Raw genomic sequence first — 24,982 nt, forward strand, 5'->3', positions numbered from 1 at the left:
CCTGCAAAAGCAGGAACAGGAAAGGAAGGCACATGCAGCATTAATCTAACATAGAAGCTACCCAAATATACACAAGTTAGGCTATTTCTGTCCAGATAAGGGCACAGCTGAGCCACCAGCCAAAGGTGATGGAAGGCACTTTGCACCACTGAGGCCACCTGAGCCTCAAGCGACAGCAAAGGCTCCAGAAGTACCCAAAAGCTACGTAACTCACTCCTTCAGAAGGAGTACAGCCCCATTTTTATCCACAGAGCCCTGCTCTGGTGCCCACAGGATCATCTCCCCTGCCTCTCCCTGCTGCCAAATTGATGCTTGAAATAAACATTATGTTGTAGCCAATGCATCAAGCCACAGTGTGCTTAATGGCTGTGGTCTGTGTGTCATGCCCACGACATTTTCTTCATTTTGCAAACATGCCGACAGGCACCCAAAGGATAGCAGAACCTGCTTTTAGCTCATATGTGCCAATTAAATGTCACCCAGTAGGAACTGGCTGGTACTACACTGGGTGGGGAATAAACCGTATCACAGGAACCGTATTAGGCTGTTCTTCGACGGAAAAGATACAGCTATTTTAAGTATCAGCTAAAGCTGCTTATTCATGGACTCCCTATAAAAAAGAGAGATGTCCTAGATGAAATGCTTACAGTGAGAGTTTGAGGAAGGGAGACCAAATGAAACATTTACATAATCTTTAGATATTAATATTTGTAGTAAATAATACCTGAACATCTGCTAGCTCTGACAAGGTCATTGGCACTGAGATGACTCTGAAAGGGTCAAATCAAATGTGCTCTCATATTAGGACAGGAAAAGGCTCTGCCACATGCAAGGAAAGGAGAAATCAGATACATGAGGTGAACAGAGAAGATTTTAGGTATATATTCATATGGGACCCATATATCCTGTATGGTGGGATGTGTTGGACATGCCAAACTGAGACAAAGGCCCATCTATACTGCTGTTTAATGTGGACACTAAGCTTCCTGTAACTCCATGAATGAATCTTTATTTGCATCAGCCATCGGCCATAGCAATAAAACAGCATTCATTCATTTTCCATTGTCCATGTCATATTCTCCACAAAGAGAATGGGGTAACTGTGCCCCTGAAGGACCAGGTGCACAGCCTGGGAGTCATTTTGGACTCACAGCTGTCCATGGAGGCACAGGTTAAATCCGTGTCCAGGGCAGCTGTGTACCAGCTCCATCTGGTACGTAGGCTGAGACCCTATCTGCCTGTGGACTGCCTCGCCAGAGTGGTGCATGCTCTGGTTATCTCCCGCTTGGACTACTGCAATGCGCTCTACGTGGGGCTACCTTTGAAGGTGACCCGGAAACTACAACTAATCTAGAACGCAGCAGCCAGACTGGTGACTGGGAGCGGCCGCCGAGACCATATAATACCGGTCTTGAAAGACCTACATTGGCTCCCAGTACGTTTCCGAGCACAATTGGTGCTGGTGCTGACCTTTAAAGCCCTAAATGGCCTTGGTCCAGTATACCTGAAGGAGCGTCTCCAACCCCATCGTTCTACCCGGACACTGAGGTCCAGCGCCGAGGGCCTTCTGGCGGTTCCCTCACTGCGAGAAGCCAAGTTACAGGGAACCAGGCAGAGGGCCTTCTCGGTAGTGGCGCCCTCTCTGTGGAACGCCCTCCCACCAGATGTCAAAGAGAACAACAGCTACCAGACTTTTAGAAGACATCTGAAGGCAGCCCTGTTTAGGGAAGCTTTTAATGTTTGATGTATCATAGTATTTTAATATTCTTTTGGAAGCAGCCCAGAGTGGCTGGGGAAGCCCAGCCAGATGGGCGGGGTATAAATAAATTATTATTATTATTATTATTATTATTATTATTATTATTATTATTATTGAATCAATGCCTTCCCACCACTTTCCTCCCCTTTAGTCCGAATTTTCTCATACCGTCTCCTTTTCAGAGTATCCCTGGTATAACAAAATCCAGATTGAGGGAGGGGAAAGTATGGCAAGGCAGTGATTTAGAGGAGTGCATCATATGGACAATGGAGAATTAATTGAGGTACAGGAAACTACACATTAAACAACAGTAGCGATGAGACCCAAGAGGTACATCCTAAGAGCTGTGACCCAATCACTTAGGTAAACACACTGAGCTGCTGACACAAATTAGATGGTAATTCCATAACTCCTGTCAAAGTTTCTTTGTGTGCATGCCTACAGTTAAATTCAGCTCGGTGCTTGCATACTGCATCTGCCACTAACATGCTTTCTGGGTTACAGGTATAAATTGTGCAGCTTAGAAAAGGCAGTGAATATTTTCAGCAAAATCTATGGGGCAGGAGCATGTGCTTCTTCACCACATTTATAGGTCTGACGTTTTATTATGTTTTTGTATGTACTGGAAGCCGCCCAGATGGGCCGGATATAATACTACTACTACTACTACTACTACTACTACTACTAATAATAATAATAATAATAATAACAACTACTTGTGCAAAGAGGATCAATCATCAATACTGGAGACTTGAACTCAGTGAGTCCCCACAATGCCGTTCCCACCATTTTTTGTGGGGATGAATTTGCAACACCCTTCCAGTTACCTCCAAAGGCTGGTCTCATGGTGAAATCATGGTCATCTACCCTCAGGAGCTGTTCACTTTTTCCTGTCCGAGTTTTGGTCATGTCGTGGTTCTTCTTATATATGTGACTAAAATGGAAAGCAAAGAACCAACTGTCACGCCTAGTCATCCAAAATAATAATAATAATAATAATAATAATAATAATAATAATAATAGTACTGAAATTCTATATAACTTGGATATTACAATGGAAGTTGAAGTACTTTCAGACTGTCACTATTTTGCGGGTGGGATTTAAGCGCATGCCAACAAATTTAGTTTGAACGATAAAAGTGAATTTGGTGTTCTTGCACAAAATGTCCACTTAAAAAAGAACAGATTTTTTGTGGCAAGGAAAGTGTATGGGAAATGCTCTGGAAACTGTGGAACAATCACTGCTTGACTCAGTGCGACATAGCCTCCCTGCAACGCTTGTGCAAACTATTCAGGTTGAATCCTCAGTAAACAGGTTGAATGGAAGTGACCTTATAGTTAACTAGCATAGTAGCAAAAAGAGCAACCTCTTGATATAAAAGTGAATATAACATACATATGTGGAAATTTAATTATAGTCCAGCTAAAGGTATACAGGGGTCAGTTAGGTAAGAGGAAAATGTCTCGTTTTCTAATCACTACTGATTTAAGAGGGGGGATTAGAATAAATTAAGACCCAAGAGCCCTTTGCTCTAGCAGTGAGATCTGCAAAGTTGTACACACTACTGCTACAGTCAGAAACAGATAAATTTGCTAGCTGAGACTGATGGGAGATCATTGAGTTTGGTCCAAACTTGTGCAGCCCTAAATAGCTTCTTAATAGTGATTGATTTCTAACATTTTGAAGTATTCATAATATGGAACGAGGCTAGTACACTGTAAGCCTTTGTGGGACAGCCATATTTGTGAGTTAAGTAACACATCCTCCAGCTCAACAGGTGAAGGTCTCCGCCACATCATACCCCATGCCCATCTAAGAACAGAAAGCAGGAGTGTGGAGACTCACAAAATGGTGGCCCCAGTCTTCATTAGTAGTGTACTACCGCCAAACATTACAGTGGGGAGTGGGGATTGGTTGCCCTGGGAGATGCCATTTGGGGCTGTATATCCTTGTCACAAACACTGCCAGGGGTTCTATCCAATGTGCAAAGCAACATGCCAGTGGGGAAATCATGGATTAGCACACTAAGCTCCCTTTGTTGGCTCCCGTTAACCAGATCGCAAACTTCTGAAGCAGGGAGCCTCAGGCATTCATGGAAGCTCCCAGAACAATTTAGAGCCCTATTCTTCCAGAATTCTCAGTTGTGCATGGAGGACATTCCATGCTTGCCCTCCAACTTGTGGAGAGTGATTTGAGACTGTGGTGCAGAGCTTAGCACACTCACGACTACTATAGTGTTGTCTTTATATATGAGTAGAGCATCTGAGGTTGTTATTGGCACCCGTCTGTCTTGAGACGCAAGAGGCAATGGAGTGTGCCTCCGGAGGTGAAGTAAAAGTGCTGTGTTTGCAGCACCAAAGTGGCCTCCCCAGGGTGTGCAAGCTTGGACAGTTTGTATGGAGGTCCTGGGATGCCCAGATGACAAGACCCCCCCTCTCAGCCTTGCTGATGTGGTCAAAATGCTGGATAGAATGTGTATTCTGCATATAGGCAAGGGGTGAGAAGGCCTGAAGAAGAGGAGACATTTTTGAACCTGATGTTAAAGACTAATAGGGAGCCAGTGCAAAGAATGAACAAGATTGGAGAGTGAGGTTATGATCACAGAAGTTGGAGAGGGCTTTCTGGATCAGTTGAAGAGAATCACTACAGCAGGAAAGGAGTGATTCCTGCCATCTATATAACATGCAAAGTGACAACAATCTTAATTGAATACAGAGAGATGATGGAGGTCTTGGAGGAAGAAGCAATGTCTTCATTTAAAAGCCCCCACCTCTAATCCCTTGGCTACAACCCACCCACTCAATATGACCATCCAATTCCTCCCATATGCTTGTTGTTTGAGGCAGTAAAAGGGCACAGCTAGCATTAATCTGAATGCTCCAACATTATGTTTCTTCTTCCACAGTGTGCACCTTAACTGTACTTATTTAGTAGGGCTTCACTAGTAAGTAAGCTTATGTTTGAAATTGTGAACAATTATAATGATTAGGAGTTGTATTTGTTTAGTACACTGAGAAAATGTTTTCCTAGTGCTTTCTAAATGTTAAATGAAATTGTGCCTTCTAAATGTTAAAGCAAAAGTGGTTATGGGTTAAAAAACAACAATGTATTTTTTAAAGCTACTAATTGCTAAAATCTGTGTGCTGACAGGTCTCACAAAAAACTGGTTTATTCCACTTCTGCGCCCCACAATGACGAAGAGCTACAAACAGTATAAAACAAGCACAATACTTTTAATCTGAGAAATGTTGGAAGGATAGGGAAAGGAAGATTTTATGAAGCCCACTGCCATATGAAATAATGCCATTATTTGTTGAAGCAGAAAGCATTAATCGATTAACAGCTTGATAGCAGATTAAAAATAGAGTTCCAATTAATCAGAGTCTGCCATCTGGGGCATTCCCAATGCCACTTACAAAGCCACAACCAGGTCTCCAAATTGGCTCCTTCCTTCTATGGCATGATCTCCCTTCATGCGGAAGAAGGGGTCTTTGAGGAAACCTTGGTCTCTCTTGGATGCTTCTGCCCAGAGAGTAGGTCAAAAATCCAGAAAAGAGCTGGCCCTACTGCTGGGCAGTGTGTGGCAGCCACCTCAGGTAGCAGTTGCTGACAGTCAGTGACGCCGAGGTGTTGGACAGAGCTACATGTGCCACACGACCTGCCCTGCACCTCCTAAGCCAGTCTCTGCTGTCCTAAATTGTGGTGGAGGATGCTGATGTTGTCCAATTGCCAGTGTTTGAAGTGAGAGTTAACCACCTATCTTTGCTGGCTCCCAGTACATTTTTGAGCACAATTCAAAGTGTTTGTGCTGATCTTTAAAGCCATAAACGGCCTCAGTGCTATACAGCCAAAGGAACCCCTCCACCCCCATCATTCAGCCTGGACACTGAGGTCCAGCTCCAAGGGCCTTCTGGTGGTTCCCTCACTGCAAGAAGTGAAGTGAGAGGGAACCAGGCAGAGAGCCTTCTCAGTAGTGGCGCCTGCCTTGCGGAATGCCCTCCCATCAGATGTCAGGGAGATAAATAACTATACAACTTTTAGAAGACATCTGAATGCAGTCCTGTATATGGAAGTTTTTAACATTTGATTTTTTAATTACCGTATTTTTTGCACCATAACACTCACTTTTTTCCTCCTAGAAAGTAAGGGGAAATGTCTGTGCGTGTTATGGAGGGAATGCCTATGGGTGGCATGCCTACGGATTTTCCTCCTCTAAAAACTACGTGCGTGTTATGGTTGGGTGCGTGTTATAGAGCGAAAAATACGGTATGTTTTGTTGGAAGACACCCAGAGTGGCTGGGGCAACCCAGTCAGATAGCCAGGGTACAAATATATTATTATTATTATTATTATTATTATTATTATTATACATTATTTGCAGCACGGCTGGAGAAGTTGTGGTGCTCCAGGTGCTGATGGGACTAGAACTCTCATCCCTGACCATGTTATTTCGTTTCTGATAGTTGAATGAATGATATTAAACAATATGCACAATCCCACATATAAATGGTATGTTAAAGCTGTTTATTCTCATTTTTAAAATTCTGCAAAGGGTAGATGTTGTTTCACACCAAAAGGTATTCCTCCATAAAAAGAAAAATGTACTGAGGACTCAGCTCTTAGGAACCTTAAATTGTGCAAAACTATGAACAAGAATCCCGTGCCCATTTATGCATCTGTAGGCCCTTCCTGGGGACCTGTATGGATAAGTATGGTCCTGCAACTTTTAATATAAAGGGTGAAAGTCAAGCAAGCAGTGCATCATTGAGTTAAGCAGAGGTTGATGGGACCTCTGTGTAAGTCCATCTAAAAACAATGGACCCTGCTTGGAGGATTGCACCATGTTGTAACATTTCGAATCTGAATTATTAACAAGCTGCTTTGTGAAGGCTTTTTTCCCCTTTGAAAAACAGGGTATAAATGCTGTCTTAAATTCTTTCCTAAACAGCAAAGAATTGATCAGTCTTTGTAATCAACAACATTCCCAATTACTTGCACAGTAAAGATTTGGACTGTAAATGTCACAGGAAGGCAAGAGAATGAGGCCAGTAACATGAGGTGAACTAGTTTTGCTGGAGAGAATGTAATCTTCCACCAACAATGGCAGTCCAATAAAATAAATCAGCTCATCCATTGTGAATCTCTTACCCAGTGGGACGAAGTTAGTAATCACTTCATGTGCAAAGCTTGAGAGCAACATGCTCTAAGTTCACAGTGTCAGGCTGAAGAAAACACAACTAATAAAAAGATGAAGGTCACAGTGTTTCCATTTAATAAGACGGATTAACCCAACTTTGTTTATAAGGTCTTAACCAGGCAAATGGTCCTGTAAGATGCGGTTCACTGGATGACATAACTCAGTATAAAAATGGATAATATATACTTGGGGTTGCTTAGCAGTTTGGGGGAGATTATCTTTTTCTCATATAAACCATTCACCATGCTCTATGATATTAAATCTGATAAAACTTTACTAAGACCTTTTAGCTGTTTGGTACATGCTTACAGTACTAAAAAAAAAGTGAGGCTCACCAAATAATTTGAAACAACAAAAGGTAGAATTTATAAATATGAGTAGTAGGCATTTATACATAAAGAAAAATAGATGTTTAACCAACAAAACAACAAGCCCAACACCAAACAAATAAAACAGAAAAGCTGTAATCCTCTGCACATCTATTTAGTAATAAGAACCACTGAACTAAGAGTTCTTCTCTCTGAGTAGACATGCATGATTTCAGGGAGCACATCCTGAAACTGATACAGGCAAGATATTTAGAGAAGTATATTTTATGTCTTATATTTTATACCTTCAGATCTACAATAGGCTTTGGTCAAGATAAAAAGCAGCCCTACGGGTTGTTTTGAAGTAACAGAGCAGTTGATGCAATTTCAATATTTAATGTTCATGTCTGAGAATCTATTCCATAATCACATTATCTTTTAAAATTCTTGGAAAAAGAATCATTATAATAGCTCTCAAAGCAGTAATGCAATTTAGTATTATTCGGGGAACTAGAGTTTTACCTCTCTCACACACCAGCAGTTATAGTGCATGTACTTTTCAGGCACACCATGCAATATACAGCAGAACTACACGTATTGAGCATTTTCCTGTTGAAAATATATAGTGAAAACTGAGGAAGTGATCAGTAAATTTAGCTACTCCTTACCTTATTTGCGGCAGCTCTACTTGTCCTGTCCATCTCCTTTTCCTGTGCTTTCTGCTCTCCACAAGGAAGAACAAACAAAAGATCAGCAAAATTAGTTTTGCAAAATTGTAAGGCATTCCGTGGGAATCACTGCTCCACTGTCCTTCAGTTCCGTAACCGCCTGCCGTGTAAGTACACGCTGGTTTAAACATTGAATCAGCTGCATCTCCAGAATCTCACATTTATCAGTGTGATCATTGTTAGAAAGAAAACTGCTTTTCTGCTTTAATATTTTAAACCTGCTTTCCAGGGCTTCCTACTCAGAGCTCTTCCTTTCCTTGCTGCTCAGGGATTGGCCATTACTCATGAAGAAGTTAGTCCTATCTGGCAACATTTCCACTGGGTCCTAAACGAGTGCTTTTGCAGAAAGCCATTGGATAAAAAGAATGCAACTCCATCTGCCAGTTTTGTTCTAGCCACTAATCTCAGAATTGCACAATCCTCTGCCAGACTGTGCAAAACCATCTCTCTCTGTTTTTTTATTAGGGAGGCTGGATAGACTGTGTGCCTTACAGAGAGCATTCTTCAATGAGAGGCAGGTGCTTACATGTTCATGATGCAGCAAACATAGCCTAGTGTTACTCTGCTGTAGAGTTTGTGATCTTGTAGTTAAGTTAGCCATCTAAAAGAGCTACCAGCATGCAAACAGAGTCTGTTCACTCTGCTTTTTAAGATCATAGTCTTTCAGTTTTATCATATTTTTAATCAATGCTCGTAAATAATCTTTTGTAAACTACTGTGTGAGGTCTGCTTGAAAAGCACTATACCTTAAACTGATAAGTAACAAATCAAGTGCCATTTTCTTTAACAGGAGGAAAATGCTAGATTGTTAACAAAATAAGTGAAATGGCTTAAATTGTTTGTCTTTAGAGCACTCATAGTTGGTTTCTGATCCTGAAAGGTCATAATGAATGCAGGTAATAATGCTTATGCAGTACATTTTGAGCTTTAATTTTCAAACACTTTCTATACACTCACTATCTCTGTCATCCTTGGGGCAACTCCATAAGGTAGTCCAGTTTTTATTAACATATTGCAGATGGGTGACTGAGGCTGGGAGAGTGTGGTGGCTTCCCTAAGGCTATTACAGCGTGATAGCATCTGAAATGCGGATTTCTGGGGTCAAACTCCTAGCTACTACAACAGTTCTCAGGACCTCAGAGATTAAAATGAGAAGTTAAATGCCAACTTTAACAATCCCTTGTTTTCAAAATAAAATGTTATTTAGTCAGAGTTGTTTTGAATCGCTGCATAGCCAGGCAGTGCCACTTGCATTTCTATGTGATAAGCAAATTCAAGGAAGAAAATAATTTGGCTTCGTGAGATTTGAATATTAATAGTTGTGTAGCTTCTACTTTGATGTGGCATCTCCATATCTCAGGCCAAGATTATGTGTTATATTACAGGGACCAAACTTGATCTTGATTGTTCTAAGGGCAATTTTTTAAAGCCGCATATTCTATAGCATGTATATAGCACTACAAGTGGAACTCACAACCAAATATTGCAATACAGTGTGCTCGTGTTCATGTTTTAAGCCAGTCCATTCTATTCCCCCTACCCTCGTTTTCCATTCCCTCCTTCCTACAGCAGCCAGCCAGCATCCTATGTCTGTATTTACAAGCATCTTTAATCCTCATTGGTCTGTTTTTGGAAGGATTCCACTCCTATGGCTTTCCCTACTAAAGTATATTGTACTTCTGCAAACTCTGGGGCTGCCCCAAGGCTGCTGCTTCGTTCCTCTGGCTACACAAGGAGCAGCACTCAGAGAACTGAGTTTACTATTAGTTTAGACAAGTGAGGACCCACAACAAATTGTTGCATATTGTGTCAAGGGGAAAAACATTGAAAGATTTATTTTCTCAGGCAGGAGTCTGCCCAGAATGATACTTTTAAATGCAAATTACACTGGGCAAGATACAGAGAAATACCCTGGACAGGGGATTTTCTTGTCCTTGCCTACCTTCTGCAACACCTTTGCATCCTGAATAGTCACTGCTGGAAGTGAAAGATCTTCCAGAGCAGCATGGTATGGGTGTGTGTGCGAAGATGTCTCAAATCAGCTGAAATTGATTTCTTACAAAAGGAGTGGCTTTTGGTGAGCTGGAGTGGTTGGGAAAGCTCATTGGACAAAGGAGCTTCCTCTCATACTGAGCCTTCACTCTATTTCAGGGGTCTTTTTTGGCACTAGGTAGATTTCATAGATGATGTTAGATTAAAATATATTGTTTTTGCTTATGGGTTTTGAAAATGCTTTAATGAGTTTTTCATTAAATGATGGGCCCATAAAACAATCAGCTCAATGCATTATATATATTTCTGGAATAAGTCACAGTCAATAAGCTCTGGGTAAATATTACATATTTATAACTATTTCCAGGATCTTCAAATTTAAAAAAGCAAAATATACACAATTGAATATTAGAAAATGACATTCAAACCTCACAAAAGATTATCCTAACTTCTGGAAAATTAAAACTAAAAAGAAAAGCAAACAACGTTCTGGCCCCTCTTTTTCACAGAGGATAAAAACCCTACAATTTAAGGGAAACCCCCCCCCCCCGAATTTGTACTTACAAAATATCAACAACTTCCCCTCCTTGCTCAGTTTTGTAATATTTACTATGCAAGTATACCTGCACTTCAATTTAAGAAGTTCTTTCTCAGGCAATTTTTTATAGACACTCTTGAAAATAATAATTATTTATGTTGCCACATAGCATTAAACCACAATTTTATGTGTCTATCAGTTAAAATTACCCACCAAAGCTCACAAGTGATGCATTCAGCCCTCTCACTCCTTAAATATCCTGCTAATGCAGATATATATCCTGTACATCATCTCTCAGGTTATATGCTCAGTTTGTATTAATCATTAATAGTCCATGTTCACACCAATATCAAGGTGTGCTTTTCTTGCAGATATTAATGTACCTCATGATACATTAAATTCAGACATAAAGTGAGTAAATACAAAAAGTAATTTCATGTAAACAATCCTCATGACATATCCAACATAGAACATTTTAATAAAGAATTCAAGTCACAGGTTTTTTTTAAATGACCAAAACTCATAATTCAAATATATACTCATTGGCTAGATATATACGCCTAAATATAAGAGCTGCCAGTGCTAAAACAAGGAGGAGAATCAGCGCATTTGAGCCCATGTGGTTTGTGTTGACCCTTGGCTGCTGAACCTGATTGAAGTTGGTTGAAGTCGGCACCCTTCTCTGCTGTGCACGCCGCTGGCGAGGGCTCATAGAAGTATTATTTGACGCAGGCTGGTTATGTTGTTCTTGACTTGAGGTGGCTGAGTTGGTCTGATTTTCAGACTAAAAAAATAAAGATTCTGGCTTTAATAGAATAGAATGGAATGGAACACAGAATGGAATGGAAACAAAATGCAGCTTGGCAACTTCACTGAGGCTGCCCAGTGAGCTTCATGGGTGAAAGGGGATTTGAACCCTGATCACCCAGTTCCTAGATCAACCCTCTACCCACTACATCACACTGGTTCAGGGTTGTGCATGAACTGGAATGTCGTGCTAAACCAAGAGTGGCTAGCCTGTTGTACCCATAATCTCTTGACCACTGAACATGCTGGCTGATGGGAGTTGGAGTCCAACATGATCATCCCTGTGCTGAACCATGACATAGTGTGAAGTGTGGAAGTTTGTTTTATGTGTGTCACTCATTCCGATGACCCAACAAATGGAATAAAACTAGTGAGCTGCTAGATGAAAACAAAGTCATCTAAAGTGAGGTTAATCAAACTATTACTGACTTTCCCCCCTTCTCAGCACAAAATACAATTCATATTACTGGTGAGTGAAATGGATATGCTTAAGAAGACAAACCATATACTCAAGAACTATGAAACTTGCAGGGGGGCAGGAATCAAATCACAAACTCTGTAAGACTCTGACAGAGGGGAAATTGTTGGGGAAATCTGCATAATATTAGCATGCCTGTATTTCTAAATAGCTGGAAAATACTCATCACCAAGCAACAGATGGTCTGACGCGATTTGACAGGATTTTTAAAAACCAATCTGCAGCTCCATCAACCTTTAAAACACACACACACACCACACACACACAAGCTTAACTGGGATTTGTCTACAATTTGTCGGTGAATTTAGATTGCATCCACAGCAGTCATAGAAGCAGCTGCCCTGTCACAATACCAGGCCTCAGTTACTTCCAAAGTGGATGGGTTATATAAGCACTCTTCTTGGCTATATTAATATGTCATAATTAAGCAAACAATTATTTAAAATGGTCAGAATTAATACTGCCCTTTATGTAGTCAAATTTACTTGAGAGATTATAAACAAAAAAGAACATGATAAGCATATTTAATAGAATAAAAGCTGCAAATCACTGAAGAGCAGGGCCTCTATTTGCTTTGGTTTATATAAGTCTCTCAGGCTTACGGATAAAACAAGTGTGGCTCTGGGGGCAAGTCCATATCACTGCTGCAAATAAATTACCTTCTGTACAAGGACCATTTAGATTCGAAAAGGCAGGATATTCTCTCTCTCTCTCTCTCTATATATATATCTCCTTAGCTTACAAAGATGTTTAAATTGGATTTTGATAGAAAAGTTAAAATAATATAGTAAGCAAGGTCAGAACTAAAATAACTGATGAAAAGGATTTTCTATGGGCCAACAGCTCTGAAAAGCCACACACAGTAAAAGCCTACTTATGTCTATCAAGATATAAACCTCATTGAATTTAAAGGAACTTACTCTCAGGTAAATCTGCAGTGACAAAAGGCAACAGATGAGTAAAGGAAGGTGACAGGACTTCAGCAATAGTAGTTTTACTGGAATGCTAATAAGCTTTTAAAAATGCTCTAAAGTGACAGCCTATCAATATTATTTGGATTTTCCAAGTCTTTGCCTTCATTTTTCTCAGATTTATGAAACACCTACCACTTCATTGGGGGTGGTGTCCTGGAATGCTGGAGTTGTACTTTCTTGTTGGTGTTCAGGTGAACTGGGCAAGTGGTTAAATCCTGATAAGTCTGCAGGTTCAGCAACTGATTTCCTAGATGAGTTAACTTCAGCCTTAAAAGGACAAAACAGCACAAATGGTACTTCAGTTAAAAACTCTAATCAGGCATGTTATAGAATGCATCTTCTCTAGCAATATTTATTCAACTGTAATTAAACAAGTGCACACACATTATGTGCAATGTTATTTCCAGGGCAAGTGTCTTCTCAATTTATGCCTGAAATTCTGGACCTCAGCTGCGATGCTTACATCATTTGGTTGCCAAAGCACAGTACAACCAATAATTCTGAAACCCACAGAAGAAACTGTGAAGCCATAAATACAGCAGCATGGCCAACCCACCACATAATCAAGCAACTACTGCTGCCTCCATTCTTTCCAAGTGAACTGTGACCTGGCTAGCTGCACCAACCAACCTACTCTAGGTATGGTCCTATTCAAATTAACTGGGGGGACGGACGGACAGCAAATAGTTAAACAACCTTGAAACTAATTTGCCTGGCAAGTTCCTTAGCCTCTTTGTCAGCTTGGCTTGAAGCACTTCCAGATGTTAATGGCAAGAGGGCTTCCTTCATAAGTGATCCACATCCTTCACAATAGAAATCCTGAGACCTGGAAAGTAACAAAAGTTTATACACTAATTTAATTAAACCACCAAGAGTGATCAAAATATCCAGCATTCTTAATGAATCTACACATGTATGAAATTATAACGTCCGCCATAGATCTACCAGCACAATTGCTATTAAATTTTGCCATCTATTAGCTCCACGGTGCCTTCTTGACAATAACATATTTGTGGTAAGTAAACAAAACACAAGTGACTAAATGTTTTCCTCTTAAGTATTTATTTAATAAAGAACATGCAAAAATAAGAATAGCTGACACCTGATCCTTTGCATGTTTATTCAGAGGCAAATCCAGATGTTCAGTGTAAGCATTCATAGGATTGTCCTCTAAGCTAAGAACAGAGTGCACAAAATAAATGAAGGCGACCATCCTGAGCAAAGTGGGACAAACTTCTGAGTAAATATGCTTATGAATGCAATGTAACATACTGAGCATTATACACTGAGCAAATAATATGATTTACCTAGCCAACTGAAGAGGAACATAGGAATAACATTCAGAAATAAGATTCAACATAAAAATATAAAAAAAATTAGTCACAAAAACAAACCCTTACTTCTTAGCAAGTGCTCTTCTTTCCTCAGGGGTATAGTCTAGAGACCCTATGGCTCCCTCCCCTTTCGTTGGCATAAATCCAATAATAGCAAGCAATGCAGTTCTTACTGTGATCAAAAAAGAAGAGGGGTGCAGGTTAAGTACTAAATAGGGGAGGGGGAGAAAACTACTTAACGTACAAATTTGTAACAGGTAATTTAAAAAAAATAAGCCCAAGGTAATGCAAAATATATTAAATCCTGCCCCCAATGTCCAACACATGCCTGAAGAGAAGCAGGAATGTCACATAACATTTAAAAGGAAAGATCTGCTGTTGAATGTAGCACAGCGATCTTACACTGGTACCTCGGTTTACGAACTTAATCCGTTCCAGAAGTCCTTTCTTAAACCGAAACCATTCTTAAACCGAGGCGTGCTTTCCCTAATGTGGCCTCCCACTGCTACCTTCCACCAAATAGATTCTGTTCTTAGACCAAGGTGAAAGTTCACAAACCAGGGCACTACTTCTGGTTTTGCGGAGCTTGTAAACCAAATCATTCATAAACAGGTAAACAGGACTGTTCTTAAACCGAGGTAACACTGTACTTGTGTATTGAGGCCCTTTACTGCCAACAATAGCTGATACTTACTGCTCCATGATGGTTGCCATGTTTCAGGATGATGCCCTGAGATGCTTAAGCAAATTTTCTTTCCCACTTCAAACCTGCCATTAGCCTTAAATGGGCACATAAGAAAGATAAAGAAAAATAAAACTATGTAAATCAAACCATTTTCATAAGTCAAGATTCAACTAGCTTGAAGAGAGTACAGTATCTTTGGAATACCGTACAATTGTACAGTCAACAGTCTGTAATTGAATGTTACTGAAAACAAACTTGATGTCTAAGCTATAGCAGAATTGGTTTAGTCGTGCTCAAAGAACAGAGTATTCTCAAAGATTGATGAAACTAACTGCAGTCACATAGGCTGCTCTAAGTCACATCAAAATGCTCCTCCAGATTAATTTATTGACCAGAATCAAGGCAATCCAGTCCTAGCCTACAGTTATTAATCATAGCAACTAAACACAATTAGGCACACATCCACCCCACCTCACACAAGGAGGGAAATCATTTTTCTTGTTTTGATGTATGTAGCATTCTTGGTGCATGCAATAAAAAACAGCTTCAAATATTAAGTTATACAGTAAACTGAACAAAAAACAGTAGTGATGTTTTGAAGACTAGTGGACATAAATCTTTTTTTTTTAATGTAACTATTAAAACTCTCAAAACAAACAGGAGAAAAATCCTGAATGGTACTGAGGATATTCTACTGTTGCCTAGCCTTCTCCAAATCACTTAAAACATTCCATTTCTCAAAACACCCTGAACAAAATGCCTCACAGACTTCAGAACAGAACACAATTCATTTTTCTTGGGACCTTTCTAATGCTCCCTGCGTAAAGTCTAGAAGTGAAGTTCCAGTTAGCCTAATTGGATACAAAGAGAAAGGCCAAAAAACCAGGGGTCTATATTTGCTTACACCTTTTAAAAAATATTGTTTAAGGTGACCAAATTTCTGATGTAGATCTAACCAAGTGCTTATGCTGTTATGAATGGCTGAGAAACATTCTTACCGTTAAGAGAATAATACTTGGTGGTTTCATAGGATACTCTGGTGGTAGTACTATTCTTCCATGATAAACTCCACCATCAAAATCTGAATCTGGAGGACCTCTGACAGTGAAATGCCACTCAAAAAGATTGTCCTACAAGCAACCAAATATACAGAAATACACTGAATATAATAGCAACAGGAGGACATGATGGGGGAGAACAGAGGCAATAATAATAATAATAATAATAATAATAATAATAATAATAATAATAATAAATTATTTATATCCCGCCCTCCCCAGCCGAAGCTGGGCTCAGGGCGGCTAACAACAATCAAAATAATCCAACATTCTAAAAACATTCATTATAAAATTAATTAAAATCAAATTAAAATCAATGATCTGGGAGCCCTCACATATTCATGCTAAGTCATGGTTTGGGCTTAGTGTTATAGTCAAACCAGCTCAATGTGCTTTTCACAATAACTGCAAATACAATGAAAGAGAGACTGGTCAAGGTAAGCATTGCTGTTGTGAATTTATTTATCAGAATGGCCACATGCTAACCTCTAAGGGCTGTGCATGATAATGGTCTGTTGGATCCTTCAGTTCTGCAGCTTCTTTCATTAAACGTTTTACAGCTGAAAGAAAAGGAAAGAAAGGAAAAAACACATTAAGTGATTTCAGTATCAAAAACTTATAGCCGATAGGCCTTGGCGATATATCTATATATTGCTCAGGACCAGTATTGGGGAAGGAGGTATTCAGGAGAGGTGGTGCTTTCACCAGCGATATACCGCTGAGTGAAACCAACATCATGGTCTGCCCTCATACTGTTGCAGATGGAGAAACAAGCTGCATTGCCAAGACACAATACACCTTGTTCTTCCCTCTGCTTCAACAAGCCCCATGTCTATCCGGCTTGAGCACGCTGGTGGGACATGGGGCTTGCTCAGCTGGGGGGTGAGATGGCTCAAAGAAGCACTCCTGCCCCCCAGCTGAGCCTCACCAGTCCCCCTTGCCTGTCTCCAGGCAGCAGCAGAAACTGCCTCCGCTGCCTCGGGACCAGGGGGCAGGGGGGGGGGAGAGGCACGAACGGGCTGCTTCTTTCTCCCCAAGGGAGAAGCAGCCCACCCGTGCCTCTCGCTCATCCCAAGGTGGTGGAGGATACTGCCTCAGCTGCTTTGGGATGGCTGGGGTGGAAAAGGGAACAGCAAAACAAGACATGAAGTTTTAATGTAGCAAGAAATTATAGAATATATCAATTAAAAGGCAGTAAGACAGAATAGGTGTTTTGAAGTCCAGTCACCCATCTGAAAAAGGAGAAAAACTGAAGAAATGTGAAGGTTTGTTATTTCAGTAAATATATTTGTATGTATCTCAAAGGAAGATTTTTTTTTTTAAGGAGAAAGGTGCTTCCAAGTACATTTGTAAAATCAAAGTAGGTTACATAGCCAGTACAAAGTGACAGAAAACAAAGCAATTGTCCGGGATCTAAAAAGCCATGTGCTTAAAGAGGATCTATGCATAAAGGGATTGTTGATATCTCCTTTAGTCTGAGTTCAAATGTTATGCCAAATGGCTGACCTTCAGCAGCAGCTTTTCACAGAAAGGGGTGGGAATGAGGGGCTGCAATAAGAGGCCTGAAAAAAAATCTGATGGAAGCGTAGAACACCAAACTAAGTTGTATGGATCTTAACCATAATTATCCATCAGATTTATCTTGATTCTAATTTAATGCCCCTGTTTCAAACACATATTCATGTAGACATGCGCCACTGATTTAGTATGCAATTCACCAGACCCAGTTACTACTAAAATAAGTGTATATAATAACATTTCTAATATAATAATTTTTGAAATGGCAAGGGCAAGAAGCAGGTTTTGCAAGGGCAAAAGAAGTTGCAAGGCAAGGACAAGAGCTTCTGAGCAATACTGATGAACCGTTTTGCTTTTCACGATTTATGTAAGTTGGACTGCTAACATCAGAACATCACTTCACCTCAGAGGGGAGGCTGCCACCTACTGGATTAAAAACATTCTCACCTTCATTTTATAGATTACAAAATGTGAAATTTAACAGGCCACCTAAAATTATACATTAAACAAATATAAAGACTCAGACAATCCTTTGAAAACAAATTTTGGTCATTATTATATTTACTGGAGTACTTTTATATCCAACCATTGGCAAGCATTTGATTAGAAGGACCCTATCAGGATGGATAGCAATTTTAGCTGCACCTTAGATCCCTAGACACTGGTGGCACTGTGGTCTAAACCACTGAGCCTTGGGCTTGCCGTTCAAAAGGTCAGCAGCTCGAATCCCCGCGGTGCGGTGAGCTCCCGTTGCTCGGTCCCAGCTCCTGCCAATTTAGCAGTTCAAAAGCACACCAAAAAGTGCAAGTAGATTAATAGGTACCGCTCCAGCGGGAAGGTAAACAGTGTTTCCGTGCGCTGCTCTGGTTCGCCAGAAGCGGCTTAGTCATGCTGGCCACATGACCCGGAAAAACTGTATGCAGAGCGGATGAACACCAGCCCCCTCGGCCTGTAAAGCGAGATGAGCTCCACAACCCCAGAGTTGTTCGCAACTGGACTTAATTGTCAGGGGTCCCTTTACCTTTAGACCCCTCTAGCAGATGACATGCCCACAATGCCAAAACAGTATCATGATTTTAAAAATACGCAGTAAAGAATACTTTTATTATTCTTGTGGAGAAAAAAAAATCTTAAGCAAGCATTGGGCCATTTACCTATCAGACTGTTTAATGCAGTGTATATGTATAAACAGAGACAAATTTCTTATTATTTTATTTATTAAACACAAGGACACATGTTTTTCTTTGCTTCTCATCTCTGACTCTGAAGGGATTAGTGAGTCAAGATTTAAGTGCAGTTTTGTATTTCCAAAGTGGCTGCCATCATTTATTGCTTCTTTGTCCCAGCAGGCTTCAGTGTAACCTAATATAGTTCTAATCTAATTAAGTCTGCAATATCTTCCTTTATCACCATCTTAAGCCTGAAACAAAGTATAGTATACATATTTCTATAAATCTGCAAAATAATCCTGAAATATATTTATTCAATAGTGACTTTGACTAATACTCTTATGACTTGCAGGCATGAAATTTATATTCAGCTTTAAAAAAAGTATGTCTACTCTTTGTCTCTATTCTTGCATCTCCCTTGAAATGTTCCGTTCTTTCATTCTTCTGTCCTACCTTGACTGAGTTGAGTATACAGGGGAAGAAAACAATTCCAATTAATTGCCGGGGGCAAGGAAGATATTTGCACTGAGCTATCCTTTAAAAAGTCATCTATATGTATGAAAAGTGATGTGCCTAATCACATCTGAACTGTGAAAGACAAGAATGCAACTTTGCATTCTACTTTGTATAGTGTCTACTCTGGAGCTAGTCACAAAGAAATCCTCTGTGCAATTACTCAGAATTGTGTTTAATAATAATGATAACAATAATAATAATTTATTATTTATACCCCACCCATCTGGCTGGGTTTCCCCAGGGCAGCTTCCAACAAAATATTAAAATACAATAGTCTGTTAAACATTAAAAGCTTCCCTAAACAGGGCTGCCTTCAGTGCAGGACTTATTCCTTGGTAACTGTGTAGGGTATATTAAATGCAGAGAACCATGTAGAGGAATGAGCACTGACTGTGAAGACTGTATTGCAGAAGGGTTCGTTTTTTTAAAAAAATTGTACTTAGGTACTTCCAACATTTCTGGCAAGAGGCTGAATGTGACCCACCAGGCCTCTCTGTCCAGTTCTCAGGACTCTCCCCAGGCCACAGTCACCACTGCTCTGCACTCTCTTTGAGAGCTTTCGCATGGCTGGAATGTGTCTGTGAGCTGTGATACTGCCTCATGCCTGGATGAAGGATGAGGAGAATTGCATGAGTAGAAATTTCTGACTGTTTTGTGAATGGAATGCAGCCTACTGTACAAAGTTAAGAATCACATCCCTTGCTTTGCCCACTCTTGCATCTAGCAACACCCACTGTCTTCCGGACACCAGAATGTTGCATCCAATCATGTCTTATTCAGAGTAGACCCACTGAAAGTAATGACCTTAAGTCAGTCAAGGTTCCCTACCTCTAGTATACTAAACATTAAAAACCCACTTCAGATACAAAATGCCACTACATTTTCAGGTATGTCTCAAATGCATTCATTTGTCACCCAGAAAGCATCATGATCTAAGTAAGCTTTGTGGTCCTCCATGCTACCACAAATTGTGGGTGTTCTGAGAACTTTTGAGAACTGTGTGACTGCAGACTTCCTTGCAACATACACTTCATAAAGTACTGGATACACTGAAGGCAGCGAGTGCATAAAGGATATCCAAACAGAGGGTTCATTTGAAACAATATTCTAGGCCTATGGTAGCAGCATATAATCTTTTCTTTCAGTCAGTCTAGAAAGAACCTACCACCACCTTGGCTCAAAGGTTCATGTGAAATCCGGCAGCTGCTAAGCTCAGTCTATATCAGCTATTTCCATGCAGGCACAAACAGTCTTAAAAATCACAGTGGGGATTGAGTACAAAAGCTAATCAGATCTGAGCTCAGCACATGCTGAGCAGCAGCTTTTCCTATGAGCCTATGGCAGGGAAGCCAAAGACAGCTCATACTAACCAAAGCCTCAGCCACCACAAGCTCAAAAGGCCCACTAGCCAAACTGCATGTGATGATTGGTCACATGTGTTTGCCTTGCAGTTTTTTTCTATAACAAAATACAGTCATAAAGGCTGCAATCTAAGGGAAAGACAAACAAGTGGATGGATATAGGAGGTTCATCTCTCTTTCCCTTTGGATGGTTTTCTACTCAAAATCTTCCCACTTCCATGTTGGCCAGGTAATATTTAGCAAATCAAAATGTACTACATCTTGTACTAGAAGTACATAAATAAAGTTTCAAAATGGCTACTTTCCAGGTTGCAATTAGTTGTGTCCATTGTGTGGAGCTTCAGTATTCACAATGTATCCATTATGTAATACACTAGAGCATGAGTCACCATCATTGAACTCATGGGTGCACCTGCAGAAGCCTTTGCCAGTGCCTACAAGGTCCAGGTTCCCCCACCAAATTTTTCTTATTGGGGGGCCTTTATAATTGGGGAAAGAAGAATACAGTGGTGCCTCACAAGACGAAAAGAATCCGTTCTGCGAGTCTCTTCGTCTGGTGGTTTTTTCGTCTTGCGAAGCAAGCCCATTGACGGATTAGCGGATTAGCACTATTAGCGGCTTTTAGCAGCTTAGAAAAAGGGGGGGGAGGGAAAAAAACCCGCAGGAACTCGCAAGACATTTTCGTCTTGCGAAGCAAGCCCATAGGAAATTCGTTTTGCGAAGCACCTCCAAAACGGAAAACTCTTTCTTCTAGCGAGTTTTCCGCCTTGCGAGGCATTCGTCTTGCGGGGCACCACTGTAAACCCTCCACAAGTATGGACCCCCATGCTAAATCCCCATCCCTGTTGCAATTTCACTTGAAATATATATTCTATTATAGTCAACAGAATGCCTTTTTCAAGTCTAGTCATGACTTGACATGATCTTGAAGCTGGGGAGGGACAATTAACTCTTGCCTTGCCAGCTGCACTCTCCAGGAAGATTGCTTCCCCCCAATTAGACTTAGAGGAAGGGGGAGTTAAAACATTTTTTCAAGCCTAATTGCTGTCGGGAGTGGGATGGGGTGGGGAGAGTATGAGTGCACATGTTTCTGTATGGTTGTGGTGCATGTGTGGTGCCCATAACAGTTTCTCAAGTCTGCAAATGTGTCCACAGGCTCAAAAAGGCTGGCAACCACTGCTGGAGTCTGACCAAATTCCACATTATCAACATCAATTGTGACTATAGCGGTTGCCACATACTTAAGTGATCTTGTGATTGTTTCTTCAGGTGTTCATTTACCATGTCTCTGCTCAAACAGCTTTTCATAACACTGCACTGGCAAAATTACACGTGAACTGAGGCTGTGTACACACCTCAGAGAGCTGTCATTCTTAGCAACCTTAATGAACTACAGTTCCTAGGATTTGGGGGCGGGCAGGGAGAGAATGTGCTGCTCATACCAAGAACTAACTTAGTTGGTCTTTAAGGTGCTACTGGAAGAAAAAAATTTTTTTTGTTTTGACTATGGCAGACCAACACGGCTACCTATCTGTAACTGGTGCTATAAATGTGTTGTGTATGCAGCTAGAGTTAAACAACTTTCACCTGTAACTAAACAGACTAGCATCTCCTTTGCACAGAGAAGGTTCCTGGTTCAATCCCTAAGATCCCTAGGTAGGGATGGGAGAGGCCCCTGTTTGAAATCTGGCAGAGCAGCTGCCAGTCAGTGTAGCTACTGCTGAGCTAGATGGGACCAATGTTCTGATTCAGTAGAAGACAGCTTCCTGTATATGTACCATAAGACAAACAGAGCAACTCAACCTGCATACCAATTTTGTCATGTGAACTGACAGTGTGATGGTGTGGAGTTTTTTCCTGCCCCATCCCCTGATTTAAAAAATAATAATTTAAGAACAAGCATCCTTCAAGCAAGAAAACACACACACACACACACACACTGCAAGCTTATATGGAGATGAGTGTTAGGTACACGTGTGCCAGAAGAACCGGAAATATGCTTGATCCAAAATAGACGCAGAAGATTCTTATGGAGCCACAAGAGATGAGCTGGGGGTGGGCAGCTCTGGACTGGGGCAGGAATGCCCCCCCCAACCCCCAACCCTGAGCAACTGAAAGACAAAACAACAACAACCACCCTCCCTCCACCCCAGTGACACGAATAACCTCTGTTTTCCAAGCCGTCTCCTCGTCACCCTCTTGAGGAATCGAAACTGAAGGAGGCGAGAGAAACGTCTTCCTTGGGCTGAAGCATCGCCGAAGAAGCGCAAGGGGAGCACCCACTGAGGGGCCATAACCATAACAATACATAAAGCAAAATTACTTCCCCCCCTCCTCCTGCCAGGCACTTTGCGGCAGCGGGCAGAGGAGGCCCGGGAGAAAGCCGGTGGCCTTGGCCTAGCCGAGCATCCGAACCAGGGGCTCGCGTGATGGTGGATCCCAACCCCCGCAGTGCCATCTCCCAGGGAAGGCCACGAAAGGACCGTCTTGGACCCCCTCCCTTAAAAAAAAAAAGATGAATCCCTTCGCAATTCTCCCCCCGCCCCTTCCCCACAACTCACCGGGGCTTTTGAGGTTGTAGCGAGTCTCCATGGCGGCGGCGCCCGCGAAGCCTCTTCCCTCTCCCGCCCTCCTTCGCCCGTCCCTTCCCGGACTTCGCCGGGGCCACGTAAGGCTTGTTCCTTCGGCCGGGCGGAGAATAGCAACGCCGGCGGCGAGGCGAGTCCGTGGAAGGGGCGGGAGGCGGAGGAGGAGGCAGCCGCCCGCCCTTCGTTTCTTCGCAGGCTGCCGGGAAACTCCCCCTGACGTGGCGGCGGCGACTCGGAGGAGGACGGAGCCGCCTCCCCTTTCCTTCGCCTTCCCGAAGGGGGCAGCGGCAGGCGGCCCTCAGGATGCCACTCTCGGCTTGCCCCTGCCGCTTCGTTCAGGTCTCCGGCACCTCCCCTAGACCCGCAGCAAAGACCATCACCCCTCCATTTACTGATCCGGAGTAAAGTAATCCGGAGTAATTGCCACAACCCCAGCTACCCGCTCAGCACTCGCTAAGAGGGTTAGCCTTCTCTACACCCATTAGTATATTGGGGAGAGGAGCAGACGCACCCACACACCCCGCACGCACACAACCAAGCCAACTCTGAACAAGTTCGGTCCAAAGTATGTTGGCTCCCGAGACATGAAATCAGATAGGGTGATGATATGCGCTCTCTCTCTCTCTCTCTCTCTCTATATATATATATATATATATAATCCTTATAAATTTGCTTCTCCCAATCCTGCCTGCCCCCCTTGCGACTTGAAATGGAAAGCATTCTTTGTGCATCTTCCTGGTTCTAAGACAAGGCATCTAAAAAGCTGCAATCTCGGTTACCTCGATGAGATCATAGGATTGCACTGCAAAAGTTGTTTTGTTAAATTCAAAACCAAATTATTGTAATTTAATCCAGAAGATGGGTCATAATCACTGCTACTCCCACTACCTAGACTGTCATTAATACTTCATTGTGAGAACACACCTTTTTATCTACCAGTAGACTAGTTTCTGTGCGCTGCTCTGGTTCACCAGAAGTGGCTTAGCCACATGACCCGGAAGCTGTATGCTGGCTCCCTCTGCCAATAAAGCGAGATGAGTGCCGCAACCCCCAAGTCGGTCACGACTGGACCTAATGGTCAGGGGTCCCTTTACCTTTACCTAGACTATAGAGCAGTGGGATGCAAGACCGATGGGATGCAAGAGAGCAGAGAGAGAGGTAATGCTTCACTTTCACATTTGTAGGCCTAAGAAGTGGTTGTGAAGCCACTCTATAATTAGCTGATGCTAGTTATATTCACACAAAACATAGTGGTATTCATGCTCAAGAAGTACTCTTTCAGATGTACAGAACCTTCACTCCAAAAGGAGGAATTGTGTAGTTTCCATTAAGCTTAATCTTGAGCTTCCTAAGAACAGATGGCAAAAAAATTAGTTGGCAGTTCTGCCTAAACAGAGGCAACAAGCTGTGCTTAAGCAATATGAACTTAAATGCCCATTGTGGGGACACGTGAGAGGGAAGGGAAGACAAGCAGTGTTTTATGTAATGCCTTTCATACAGTAACTTGGGCAGGGTAAGTTTTATTAAACAAACCCAAATAATGTATTTTGGGTAGAGGTAGAAAGAGGGAGTGACTATACTGCCTCATGTACCATCTCCTTTAGAAATGTAAATATAGCTTCAGATGCTTTTTGAAACTTGTATTCATTCAAATGCAACCTGTGAGCCACTTTAGTCATCTCTTGGAATTGGCATCTTATGGAAGCAGAAATACGTGGACCCTCATACATTGTTCCTGTTACCAAGATATACTTGCTAGTCAAAAGATTAGCATGAATAGTTTGAGAAATCATATGCTGTATTTCCATTACTTGAGAACTATGTCCATCACTTCCAACATGCACCCCTTCCTCCCCAATGTTCTCTCTCAGCAACTGGGTCCTTCCACTAGATAGCTCTGTGGGGCTAGCAGGCAGAGCCCTATTGCCAAATCAAACCACCCCTAATATCCTGGACCTAAATACAGTCATA

The 24,982-nt window shown here is 41.6% G+C and overlaps 2 protein-coding genes across 4 annotated transcripts in view; both read right to left on the reverse strand.

The window, feature by feature from the left end:
* The window catches only part of LOC310760213 (gamma-aminobutyric acid receptor subunit rho-2), a gene marked incomplete at its 5' end in the record, with an annotated part of 24,381 nt that extends 16,096 nt beyond the window's left edge, over positions 1 to 8,285 (reverse strand). Inside the window, 2 exons of one of the 3 annotated variants that reach the window (XM_083608389.1) lie at positions 2,587 to 2,693; positions 7,934 to 8,285. In XM_083608389.1, coding sequence (XP_083464515.1) covers positions 2,587 to 2,693; positions 7,934 to 8,124 — 298 coding nt within the window. Of the gene's footprint in view, positions 1 to 2,586; positions 2,694 to 7,933 lie in introns of those variants that run through there. The other 2 variants (XM_083608388.1, XM_083608390.1) reach the window with 2 other exon arrangements.
* Positions 7,300 to 23,539, reverse strand: UBE2J1 (ubiquitin conjugating enzyme E2 J1). Its single transcript, XM_083608429.1, has 8 exons — positions 22,985 to 23,539; positions 16,346 to 16,419; positions 15,800 to 15,931; positions 14,811 to 14,895; positions 14,183 to 14,288; positions 13,479 to 13,608; positions 12,915 to 13,049; positions 7,300 to 11,307 (listed from the first exon to the last, which is right to left on the reverse strand). The coding sequence occupies exons 1-8, from the start codon at positions 23,013 to 23,015 to the stop codon at positions 11,044 to 11,046; spliced, it is 957 nt and encodes a 318-aa protein (XP_083464555.1). The 5' UTR covers positions 23,016 to 23,539; the 3' UTR covers positions 7,300 to 11,043.
* Positions 23,540 to 24,982: the final 1,443 nt, after the last annotated feature.

Source organism: Podarcis filfolensis (assembly GCF_964270895.1).
Source record: "Podarcis filfolensis genome assembly, chromosome: 3".
Classification (NCBI taxonomy): Eukaryota; Metazoa; Chordata; class Lepidosauria; order Squamata; family Lacertidae; genus Podarcis; species Podarcis filfolensis.